At 37.0% G+C, this 12,757-nt stretch overlaps 1 protein-coding gene across 1 annotated transcript in view; it reads right to left on the reverse strand.

The window, feature by feature from the left end:
- LOC103176052 (serine-rich adhesin for platelets-like) overlaps positions 1 to 11,717 on the reverse strand; it is a 40,086-nt gene extending 28,369 nt beyond the window's left edge. Inside the window, exons 1-24 of the mRNA XM_042339236.1 lie at positions 11,699 to 11,717; positions 11,458 to 11,565; positions 11,090 to 11,194; positions 10,532 to 10,639; positions 9,931 to 10,038; positions 9,409 to 9,516; positions 9,041 to 9,145; positions 8,483 to 8,590; positions 7,882 to 7,989; positions 7,360 to 7,467; positions 6,992 to 7,096; positions 6,433 to 6,540; positions 5,832 to 5,939; positions 5,310 to 5,417; positions 4,942 to 5,046; positions 4,384 to 4,491; positions 3,783 to 3,890; positions 3,261 to 3,368; positions 2,893 to 2,997; positions 2,335 to 2,442; positions 1,734 to 1,841; positions 1,212 to 1,319; positions 844 to 948; positions 286 to 390 (exon numbers count right to left, since the gene is read on the reverse strand). Coding sequence (XP_042195170.1) covers positions 286 to 390; positions 844 to 948; positions 1,212 to 1,319; positions 1,734 to 1,841; positions 2,335 to 2,442; positions 2,893 to 2,997; positions 3,261 to 3,368; positions 3,783 to 3,890; positions 4,384 to 4,491; positions 4,942 to 5,046; positions 5,310 to 5,417; positions 5,832 to 5,939; positions 6,433 to 6,540; positions 6,992 to 7,096; positions 7,360 to 7,467; positions 7,882 to 7,989; positions 8,483 to 8,590; positions 9,041 to 9,145; positions 9,409 to 9,516; positions 9,931 to 10,038; positions 10,532 to 10,639; positions 11,090 to 11,194; positions 11,458 to 11,565; positions 11,699 to 11,717 — 2,482 coding nt within the window. The remainder of the gene's footprint in view (positions 1 to 285; positions 391 to 843; positions 949 to 1,211; positions 1,320 to 1,733; positions 1,842 to 2,334; positions 2,443 to 2,892; positions 2,998 to 3,260; positions 3,369 to 3,782; positions 3,891 to 4,383; positions 4,492 to 4,941; positions 5,047 to 5,309; positions 5,418 to 5,831; positions 5,940 to 6,432; positions 6,541 to 6,991; positions 7,097 to 7,359; positions 7,468 to 7,881; positions 7,990 to 8,482; positions 8,591 to 9,040; positions 9,146 to 9,408; positions 9,517 to 9,930; positions 10,039 to 10,531; positions 10,640 to 11,089; positions 11,195 to 11,457; positions 11,566 to 11,698) is intronic.
- Between the last annotated feature and the right edge of the window lie 1,040 nt (positions 11,718 to 12,757).

Genomic DNA, 12,757 nt, shown 5'->3' on the forward strand with positions numbered 1-12,757 from the left:
CTGTGAAGCGCTTTGAGACGTCTCAAAGACCTGATAAGGCACGATATTAAATGGAAGGATTATTATTAATGTGCCAGATTCCAATGTTTCACAAGTTCCAGATGTGACAGCCAATATTGGGAAATATTGTATTCGGAAATATGAGTGAAATGAGAGAAACTCTTATACATTCCCTCACATATACAACAAAATGAGCATGAAGCCTCTAATCTAAAACAAGTGAAAAATCGGACTGCAAAGGCCATGTCTCTCAAATTGAAATCATCATGTTAGTAGGGTTGATACCTGTTGTTTCCCTGGTTGAAGATGAAATTGTCGGGGTAGAGATTGCAATTGTAGATGGTTCGACTGTACTTCCTTCAGATATTTCAGTTGATGTTGTGTCAGATTCTGCAGCAAAGATGTTTCAGAAAAAGATGTGCTCTAATTCACTCTAATACTGTATTCTAAAAGATTACTGTTCAAGTAAATTATGATGTTTGGCAAATATGTTGGCATTCAACATACATGATGTTTCAGCTGTGTCTGGAGATGAAGTGATCACATTTGTAGATGTGTGTGCTCGTGTATGTTTGCTAATTACAGTATATTCTCTGAAGCGCTTTGAGACATCCGGAAGACGTGATAAGTCACTATATGAAAATCAAAGATTATTATTCATGTGACTGCTAACACTGGGAAATACTGTGTTTGGAAATATGTGTGAACTGAGAGAACTCTTATACATTCCCTCATATATGGAAAAAAATGAGCATGAAGCCAATAATCTAAAACAAGCAAACATGTGGGACTGTAAAGGCCACGTTTCTCAAATTGAAATCATCTATTTAATAATGTTGATACCTGTTGTTTCCCTGGTGGAAGATGAAATTGTTGTGGAAGTAATTGCAATTGTAGATGGTTCTATTGTAGTTGCTTCAGTTATTTCGGTTGATGTTGAGTCAAATTCTGCCACAAAGTTAATTGAGAAATGTCACGCAGAAAGCAAGATACTATTAGTTGCTGTACTGCGTTGCCAAATTTTACACATCAGTGCAGAACAGTTAAATTATGATGCGATAGAAATATTAGGAAGATAAGAAAAGCGCTCACACTTTAAAACAAATTAAAGCAAAATGAAGTTGAAGAGATTAATCTGAGAAGGAAAATATTCGGGAGCAATAAAGACAATTCGCCCAAATGAAAACTGATCATGTTTATAGTGTTGATACCTGTCGTTTCAATTGTTGACGAAGCAACAGCTACAGAAGAAATTGCAATTGAAGATGGTTCTTCTGTACTTGTCTCAATTGTTCCAGTTAATGCGGAGTCAGTTTCTGCTGTGAAGATAATTCAAAATACGATTCAGAAAATCACGTGCTCTTTTTGTTTATAATATTGCATTGTGAACATTTGCTGTTCATCAGAGTTCAAGGTATGATGTTTGACACACCATTCACGTATATTGAATACGTAGGCATTCAGCATACATGATGTTTCAGCTGCTGATGCAGATGAAGTGATTGCATTTGTAGATGTCTGCGTTAATGTGCCAGATTACAACATTTCACTAAGTACTGAATTGGCAGATGATATTGGGAAATATCAGTGAAGTGAGAGAAGCTCTCATTCATCTATTCCCTCATATGTAGACCAAACTGAGCATGAAGCTATTAATTGAAAACAAGCAAACATATGGGACTGCAAAGGCCAACTCCCCCAAATTGAAATCATCAAGTTAATATTGTTGATACCTGTTGTTTCGCTGGTGGCAGATGAAATTGTTGTGGAAGTGATTGCAATTGTAGATGGTTCTATTGTCGTTGCTTCAGATATTTCAGTTGATGTTGAGTCAGATTCTGCTGCAAAGATGATTCAGAAAAAGATGTGCTCTTATTCACTCTAATACTGTATTGTGAATGTTTACTGTTCATCAGAGTTCAAGTAAATTATGATGTTTGGCAAATGTGTAGGTATTCAACATACGTTATGTTTCAGCTGTGCCTTTAGATGAAGTGATCACATTGGTAGATGTGTGTGCTCGTGTATATTTGTTAATTACAGTATATTCTGTGAAGCGCTTTGAGACATCTCAAAGACCTGATAAGGCACGATATTAAATGGAAGGATTATTATTAATGTGCCAGATTCCAATGTTTCACAAGTTCCAGATGTGACAGCCAATATTGGGAAATATTGTATTCGGAAATATGAGTGAAATGAGAGAAACTCTTATACATTCCCTCACATATACAACAAAATGAGCATGAAGCCTCTAATCTAAAACAAGTGAAAAATCGGACTGCAAAGGCCATGTCTCTCAAATTGAAATCATCATGTTAGTAGGGTTGATACCTGTTGTTTCCCTGGTTGAAGATGAAATTGTCGGGGTAGAGATTGCAATTGTAGATGGTTCGACTGTACTTCCTTCAGATATTTCAGTTGATGTTGTGTCAGATTCTGCAGCAAAGATGTTTCAGAAAAAGATGTGCTCTAATTCACTCTAATACTGTATTCTAAAAGATTACTGTTCAAGTAAATTATGATGTTTGGCAAATATGTTGGCATTCAACATACATGATGTTTCAGCTGTGTCTGGAGATGAAGTGATCACATTTGTAGATGTGTGTGCTCGTGTATGTTTGCTAATTACAGTATATTCTCTGAAGCGCTTTGAGACATCCGGAAGACGTGATAAGTCACTATATGAAAATCAAAGATTATTATTCATGTGACTGCTAACACTGGGAAATATTGTATTTGGAAATATGAGTGAACTGAGAGAACTCTTATACATTCCCTCATATATGGAAAAAAATGAGCATGAAGCCAATAATCTAAAACAAGCAAACATGTGGGACTGTAAAGGCCATGTTTCTCAAATTGAAATCATCTATTTAATAATGTTGATACCTGTTGTTTCCCTGGTGGAAGATGAAATTGTTGTGGAAGTAATTGCAATTGTAGATGGTTCTATTGTAGTTGCTTCAGTTATTTCGGTTGATGTTGATTCAAATTCTGCCACAAAGTTAATTGAGAAATGTCACGCAGAAAGCAAGATACTATTAGTTGCTGTACTGCGTTGCCAACTTTTACACATCAGTGCAGAACAGTTAAATTATGATGCGATAGAAATATTAGGAAGATAAGAAAAGCGCTCACACTTTAAAACAAATTAAAGCAAAATGAAGTTGAAGAGATTAATCTGAGAAGGAAAATATTCGGGAGCAATAAAGACAATTCGCCCAAATGAAAACTGATCATGTTTATAGTGTTGATACCTGTCGTTTCAATTGTTGACGAAGCAACAGCTACAGAAGAAATTGCAATTGAAGATGGTTCTTCTGTACTTGTCTCAATTGTTCCAGTTAATGCGGAGTCAGTTTCTGCTGTGAAGATAATTCAAAATACGATTCAGAAAATCACGTGCTCTTTTTGTTTATAATATTGCATTGTGAACATTTGCTGTTCATCAGAGTTCAAGGTATGATGTTTGACACACCATTCACGTATATTGAATACGTAGGCATTCAGCATACATGATGTTTCAGCTGCTGATGCAGATGAAGTGATTGCATTTGTAGATGTCTGCGTTAATGTGCCAGATTACAACATTTCACTAAGTACTGAATTGGCAGATGATATTGGGAAATATCAGTGAAGTGAGAGAAGCTCTCATTCATCTATTCCCTCATATGTAGACCAAACTGAGCATGAAGCTATTAATTGAAAACAAGCAAACATATGGGACTGCAAAGGCCAACTCCCCCAAATTGAAATCATCAAGTTAATATTGTTGATACCTGTTGTTTCGCTGGTGGCAGATGAAATTGTTGTGGAAGTGATTGCAATTGTAGATGGTTCTATTGTCGTTGCTTCAGATATTTCAGTTGATGTTGAGTCAGATTCTGCTGCAAAGATGATTCAGAAAAAGATGTGCTCTTATTCACTCTAATACTGTATTGTGAATGTTTACTGTTCATCAGAGTTCAAGTAAATTATGATGTTTGGCAAATGTGTAGGTATTCAACATACGTTATGTTTCAGCTGTGCCTTTAGATGAAGTGATCACATTGGTAGATGTGTGTGCTCGTGTATATTTGTTAATTACAGTATATTCTGTGAAGCGCTTTGAGACATCTCAAAGACCTGATAAGGCACGATATTAAATGGAAGGATTATTATTAATGTGCCAGATTCCAATGTTTCACAAGTTCCAGATGTGACAGCCAATATTGGGAAATATTGTATTCGGAAATATGAGTGAAATGAGAGAAACTCTTATACATTCCCTCACATATACAACAAAATGAGCATGAAGCCTCTAATCTAAAACAAGTGAAAAATCGGACTGCAAAGGCCATGTCTCTCAAATTGAAATCATCATGTTAGTAGGGTTGATACCTGTTGTTTCCCTGGTTGAAGATGAAATTGTCGGGGTAGAGATTGCAATTGTAGATGGTTCGACTGTACTTCCTTCAGATATTTCAGTTGATGTTGTGTCAGATTCTGCAGCAAAGATGTTTCAGAAAAAGATGTGCTCTAATTCACTCTAATACTGTATTCTAAAAGATTACTGTTCAAGTAAATTATGATGTTTGGCAAATATGTTGGCATTCAACATACATGATGTTTCAGCTGTGTCTGGAGATGAAGTGATCACATTTGTAGATGTGTGTGCTCGTGTATGTTTGCTAATTACAGTATATACTCTGAAGCGCTTTGAGACATCCGGAAGACGTGATAAGTCACTATATGAAAATCAAAGATTATTATTCATGTGACAGCTAACACTGGGAAATATTGTATTTGGAAATATGTGTGAACTGAGAGAACTCTTATACATTCCCTCATATATGGAAAAAAATGAGCATGAAGCCAATAATCTAAAACAAGCAAACATGTGGGACTGTAAAGGCCATGTTTCTCAAATTGAAATCATCTATTTAATAATGTTGATACCTGTTGTTTCCCTGGTGGAAGATGAAATTGTTGTGGAAGTAATTGCAATTGTAGATGGTTCTATTGTAGTTGCTTCAGTTATTTCGGTTGATGTTGAGTCAAATTCTGCCACAAAGTTAATTGAGAAATGTCACGCAGAAAGCAAGATACTATTAGTTGCTGTACTGCGTTGCCAACTTTTACACATCAGTGCAGAACAGTTAAATTATGATGCGATAGAAATATTAGGAAGATAAGAAAAGCGCTCACACTTTAAAACAAATTAAAGCAAAATGAAGTTGAAGAGATTAATCTGAGAAGGAAAATATTCGGGAGCAATAAAGACAATTCGCCCAAATGAAAACTGATCATGTTTATAGTGTTGATACCTGTCGTTTCAATTGTTGACGAAGCAACAGCTACAGAAGAAATTGCAATTGAAGATGGTTCTTCTGTACTTGTCTCAATTGTTCCAGTTAATGCGGAGTCAGTTTCTGCTGTGAAGATAATTCAAAATACGATTCAGAAAATCACGTGCTCTTTTTGTTTATAATATTGCATTGTGAACATTTGCTGTTCATCAGAGTTCAAGGTATGATGTTTGACACACCATTCACGTATATTGAATACGTAGGCATTCAGCATACATGATGTTTCAGCTGCTGATGCAGATGAAGTGATTGCATTTGTAGATGTCTGCGTTAATGTGCCAGATTACAACATTTCACTAAGTACTGAATTGGCAGATGATATTGGGAAATATCAGTGAAGTGAGAGAAGCTCTCATTCATCTATTCCCTCATATGTAGACCAAACTGAGCATGAAGCTATTAATTGAAAACAAGCAAACATATGGGACTGCAAAGGCCAACTCCTCCAAATTGAAATCATCAAGTTAATATTGTTGATACCTGTTGTTTTGCTGGTGGCAGATGAAATTGTTGTGGAAGTGATTGCAATTGTAGATGGTTCTATTGTCGTTGCTTCAGATATTTCAGTTGATGTTGAGTCAGATTCTGCTGCAAAGATGATTCAGAAAAAGATGTGCTCTTATTCACTCTAATACTGTATTGTGAATGTTTACTGTTCATCAGAGTTCAAGTAAATTATGATGTTTGGCAAATGTGTAGGTATTCAACATACGTTATGTTTCAGCTGTGCCTTTAGATGAAGTGATCACATTGGTAGATGTGTGTGCTCGTGTATATTTGTTAATTACAGTATATTCTGTGAAGCGCTTTGAGACATCTCAAAGACCTGATAAGGCACGATATTAAATGGAAGGATTATTATTAATGTGCCAGATTCCAATGTTTCACAAGTTCCAGATGTGACAGCCAATATTGGGAAATATTGTATTCGGAAATATGAGTGAAATGAGAGAAACTCTTATACATTCCCTCACATATACAACAAAATGAGCATGAAGCCTCTAATCTAAAACAAGTGAAAAATCGGACTGCAAAGGCCATGTCTCTCAAATTGAAATCATCATGTTAGTAGGGTTGATACCTGTTGTTTCCCTGGTTGAAGATGAAATTGTCGGGGTAGAGATTGCAATTGTAGATGGTTCGACTGTACTTCCTTCAGATATTTCAGTTGATGTTGTGTCAGATTCTGCAGCAAAGATGTTTCAGAAAAAGATGTGCTCTAATTCACTCTAATACTGTATTCTAAAAGATTACTGTTCAAGTAAATTATGATGTTTGGCAAATATGTTGGCATTCAACATACATGATGTTTCAGCTGTGTCTGGAGATGAAGTGATCACATTTGTAGATGTGTGTGCTCGTGTATGTTTGCTAATTACAGTATATTCTCTGAAGCGCTTTGAGACATCCGGAAGACGTGATAAGTCACTATATGAAAATCAAAGATTATTATTCATGTGACTGCTAACACTGGGAAATATTGTATTCGGAAATATGTGTGAACTGAGAGAAACTCTTATACATTCCCTCATATATGGAAAAAAATGAGCATGAAGCCAATAATCTAAAACAAGCAAACATGTGGGACTGTAAAGGCCATGTTTCTCAAATTGAAATCATCTATTTAATAATGTTGATACCTGTTGTTTCCCTGGTGGAAGATGAAATTGTTGTGGAAGTAATTGCAATTGTAGATGGTTCTATTGTAGTTGCTTCAGTTATTTCGGTTGATGTTGATTCAAATTCTGCCACAAAGTTAATTGAGAAATGTCACGCAGAAAGCAAGATACTATTAGTTGCTGTACTGCGTTGCCAACTTTTACACATCAGTGCAGAACAGTTAAATTATGATGCGATAGAAATATTAGGAAGATAAGAAAAGCGCTCACACTTTAAAACAAATTAAAGCAAAATGAAGTTGAAGAGATTAATCTGAGAAGGAAAATATTCGGGAGCAATAAAGACAATTCGCCCAAATGAAAACTGATCATGTTTATAGTGTTGATACCTGTCGTTTCAATTGTTGACGAAGCAACAGCTACAGAAGAAATTGCAATTGAAGATGGTTCTTCTGTACTTGTCTCAATTGTTCCAGTTAATGCGGAGTCAGTTTCTGCTGTGAAGATAATTCAAAATACGATTCAGAAAATCACGTGCTCTTTTTGTTTATAATATTGCATTGTGAACATTTGCTGTTCATCAGAGTTCAAGGTATGATGTTTGACACACCATTCACGTATATTGAATACGTAGGCATTCAGCATACATGATGTTTCAGCTGCTGATGCAGATGAAGTGATTGCATTTGTAGATGTGTGCGTTAATGTGCCAGATTACAACATTTCACTAAGTACTGAATTGGCAGATGATATTGGGAAATATCAGTGAAGTGAGAGAAGCTCTCATTCATCTATTCCCTCATATGTAGACCAAACTGAGCATGAAGCTATTAATTGAAAACAAGCAAACATATGGGACTGCAAAGGCCAACTCCCCCAAATTGAAATGATCAAGTTAATATTGTTGATACCTGTTGTTTTGCTGGTGGCACATGAAATTGTTGTGGAAGTGATTGCAATTGTAGATGGTTCTATTGTCGTTGCTTCAGATATTTCAGTTGATGTTGAGTCAGATTCTGCTGCAAAGATGATTCAGAAAAAGATGTGCTCTTATTCACTCTAATACTGTATTGTGAATGTTTACTGTTCATCAGAGTTCAAGTAAATTATGATGTTTGGCAAATGTGTAGGTATTCAACATACGTTATGTTTCAGCTGTGCCTTTAGATGAAGTGATCACATTGGTAGATGTGTGTGCTCGTGTATATTTGTTAATTACAGTATATTCTGTGAAGCGCTTTGAGACATCTCAAAGACCTGATAAGGCACGATATTAAATGGAAGGATTATTATTAATGTGCCAGATTCCAATGTTTCACAAGTTCCAGATGTGACAGCCAATATTGGGAAATATTGTATTCGGAAATATGAGTGAAATGAGAGAAACTCTTATACATTCCCTCACATATACAACAAAATGAGCATGAAGCCTCTAATCTAAAACAAGTGAAAAATCGGACTGCAAAGGCCATGTCTCTCAAATTGAAATCATCATGTTAGTAGGGTTGATACCTGTTGTTTCCCTGGTTGAAGATGAAATTGTCGGGGTAGAGATTGCAATTGTAGATGGTTCGACTGTACTTCCTTCAGATATTTCAGTTGATGTTGTGTCAGATTCTGCAGCAAAGATGTTTCAGAAAAAGATGTGCTCTAATTCACTCTAATACTGTATTCTAAAAGATTACTGTTCAAGTAAATTATGATGTTTGGCAAATATGTTGGCATTCAACATACATGATGTTTCAGCTGTGTCTGGAGATGAAGTGATCACATTTGTAGATGTGTGTGCTCGTGTATGTTTGCTAATTACAGTATATTCTCTGAAGCGCTTTGAGACATCCGGAAGACGTGATAAGTCACTATATGAAAATCAAAGATTATTATTCATGTGACTGCTAACACTGGGAAATATTGTATTTGGAAATATGAGTGAACTGAGAGAACTCTTATACATTCCCTCATATATGGAAAAAAATGAGCATGAAGCCAATAATCTAAAACAAGCAAACATGTGGGACTGTAAAGGCCATGTTTCTCAAATTGAAATCATCTATTTAATAATGTTGATACCTGTTGTTTCCCTGGTGGAAGATGAAATTGTTGTGGAAGTAATTGCAATTGTAGATGGTTCTATTGTAGTTGCTTCAGTTATTTCGGTTGATGTTGATTCAAATTCTGCCACAAAGTTAATTGAGAAATGTCACGCAGAAAGCAAGATACTATTAGTTGCTGTACTGCGTTGCCAACTTTTACACATCAGTGCAGAACAGTTAAATTATGATGCGATAGAAATATTAGGAAGATAAGAAAAGCGCTCACACTTTAAAACAAATTAAAGCAAAATGAAGTTGAAGAGATTAATCTGAGAAGGAAAATATTCGGGAGCAATAAAGACAATTCGCCCAAATGAAAACTGATCATGTTTATAGTGTTGATACCTGTCGTTTCAATTGTTGACGAAGCAACAGCTACAGAAGAAATTGCAATTGAAGATGGTTCTTCTGTACTTGTCTCAATTGTTCCAGTTAATGCGGAGTCAGTTTCTGCTGTGAAGATAATTCAAAATACGATTCAGAAAATCACGTGCTCTTTTTGTTTATAATATTGCATTGTGAACATTTGCTGTTCATCAGAGTTCAAGGTATGATGTTTGACACACCATTCACGTATATTGAATACGTAGGCATTCAGCATACATGATGTTTCAGCTGCTGATGCAGATGAAGTGATTGCATTTGTAGATGTCTGCGTTAATGTGCCAGATTACAACATTTCACTAAGTACTGAATTGGCAGATGATATTGGGAAATATCAGTGAAGTGAGAGAAGCTCTCATTCATCTATTCCCTCATATGTAGACCAAACTGAGCATGAAGCTATTAATTGAAAACAAGCAAACATATGGGACTGCAAAGGCCAACTCCCCCAAATTGAAATCATCAAGTTAATATTGTTGATACCTGTTGTTTCGCTGGTGGCAGATGAAATTGTTGTGGAAGTGATTGCAATTGTAGATGGTTCTATTGTCGTTGCTTCAGATATTTCAGTTGATGTTGAGTCAGATTCTGCTGCAAAGATGATTCAGAAAAAGATGTGCTCTTATTCACTCTAATACTGTATTGTGAATGTTTACTGTTCATCAGAGTTCAAGTAAATTATGATGTTTGGCAAATGTGTAGGTATTCAACATACGTTATGTTTCAGCTGTGCCTTTAGATGAAGTGATCACATTGGTAGATGTGTGTGCTCGTGTATATTTGTTAATTACAGTATATTCTGTGAAGCGCTTTGAGACATCTCAAAGACCTGATAAGGCACGATATTAAATGGAAGGATTATTATTAATCTGCCAGATTCCAATGTTTCACAAGTTCCAGATGTGACAGCCAATATTGGGAAATATTGTATTCGGAAATATGAGTGAAATGAGAGAAACTCTTATACATTCCCTCACATATACAACAAAATGAGCATGAAGCCTCTAATCTAAAACAAGTGAAAAATCGGACTGCAAAGGCCATGTCTCTCAAATTGAAATCATCATGTTAGTAGGGTTGATACCTGTTGTTTCCCTGGTTGAAGATGAAATTGTCGGGGTAGAGATTGCAATTGTAGATGGTTCGACTGTACTTCCTTCAGATATTTCAGTTGATGTTGTGTCAGATTCTGCAGCAAAGATGTTTCAGAAAAAGATGTGCTCTAATTCACTCTAATACTGTATTCTAAAAGATTACTGTTCAAGTAAATTATGATGTTTGGCAAATATGTTGGCATTCAACATACATGATGTTTCAGCTGTGTCTGGAGATGAAGTGATCACATTTGTAGATGTGTGTGCTCGTGTATGTTTGCTAATTACAGTATATTCTCTGAAGCGCTTTGAGACATCCGGAAGACGTGATAAGTCACTATATGAAAATCAAAGATTATTATTCATGTGACAGCTAACACTGGGAAATATTGTATTTGGAAATATGTGTGAACTGAGAGAACTCTTATACATTCCCTCATATATGGAAAAAAATGAGCATGAAGCCAATAATCTAAAACAAGCAAACATGTGGGACTGTAAAGGCCATGTTTCTCAAATTGAAATCATCTATTTAATAATGTTGATACCTGTTGTTTCCCTGGTGGAAGATGAAATTGTTGTGGAAGTAATTGCAATTGTAGATGGTTCTATTGTAGTTGCTTCAGTTATTTCGGTTGATGTTGAGTCAAATTCTGCCACAAAGTTAATTGAGAAATGTCACGCAGAAAGCAAGATACTATTAGTTGCTGTACTGCGTTGCCAACTTTTACACATCAGTGCAGAACAGTTAAATTATGATGCGATAGAAATATTAGGAAGATAAGAAAAGCGCTCACACTTTAAAACAAATTAAAGCAAAATGAAGTTGAAGAGATTAATCTGAGAAGGAAAATATTCGGGAGCAATAAAGACAATTCGCCCACATGAAAACTGATCATGTTTATAGTGTTGATACCTGTCGTTTCAATTATTGACGAAGCAACAGCTCCAGAAGAAATTGCAATTGAAGATGGTTCTTCTGTACTTGTCTCAATTGTTCCAGTTAATGCGGAGTCAGTTTCTGCTGTGAAGATAATTCAAAATACGATTCAGAAAATCACGTGCTCTTTTTGTTTATAATATTGCATTGTGAACATTTGCTGTTCATCAGAGTTCAAGGTATGATGTTTGACACACCATTCACGTATATTGAATACGTAGGCATTCAGCATACATGATGTTTCAGCTGCTGATGCAGATGAAGTGATTGCATTTGTAGATGTGTGCGTTAATGTGCCAGATTACAACATTTCACTAAGTACTGAATTGGCAGATGATATTGGGAAATATCAGTGAAGTGAGAGAAGCTCTCATTCATCTATTCCCTCATATGTAGACCAAACTGAGCATGAAGCTATTAATTGAAAACAAGCAAACATATGGGACTGCAAAGGCCAACTCCCCCAAATTGAAATCATCAAGTTAATATTGTTGATACCTGTTGTTTCCCTGGTGGCAAATGAAATTGTTGTGGAATAGATTGCAATTGTAGATGGTTCTATTGTACTTGCTTCAGATATTTCAGTTGATGTTGATGATGCTGCACTCTCCACCTCTCAAAGCCAGTCAGGAACCTCGGGGTTCTGTTCGACCCTGAGCTGTCCTTTCTTCCTCATATCCGCGCCACAACTGGCACCGCCTTCCATCACCTCCGGAACATCGCCAGACTACGGCGCTACCTCACCCCTCACACTGCTGAAACTCTGGTCCACGCCTTTATCATCTCAAGGCTGGACTATGGGAACTCTCTCCTCGCCGGCCTTCCCGCCACCTCCCTCCACAAGCTGCAGGTCATTCAGAACTCTGCAGCTCGTGTACTGTCCCGCACCAGGCTTCGGGACCACATCACTCCACCCTCGCTCCCTCCACTGGCTCCCCATCCCCCAGAGGATCGAATTCAAGATCCTCATCCTCACCTACAAGGCCATTCACGGCCTCGCTCCCTCCTGCCTCTCTGACTTACTATCCCCCTACTTATCTGCCCGTACCCTCCGTTCCTCTGGCTCCAGTCTGCTCCACATCCCCCGCCCCAACTGCCCTACCATCGGTGGCCGGGCCTTCAGCCTCTCAGCCCCGAGGCTCTGGAACTCCATCCCCCAGCGCCTTCACCTTGCTTCCTCCCTTTTCTCCTTCAAGGCCGGTCTCAAGACCTTTCTCTTCGACTGTCCCTTCAGCTCCCCTCTCGACTCTCTACCCCCTCCTCGCTCCCTCCCTTC

The sequence above is a fragment of the Callorhinchus milii genome, unplaced genomic scaffold (assembly GCF_018977255.1).
Source record: "Callorhinchus milii isolate IMCB2004 unplaced genomic scaffold, IMCB_Cmil_1.0 Scaffold11, whole genome shotgun sequence".
NCBI classification, from domain to species: Eukaryota; Metazoa; Chordata; class Chondrichthyes; order Chimaeriformes; family Callorhinchidae; genus Callorhinchus; species Callorhinchus milii.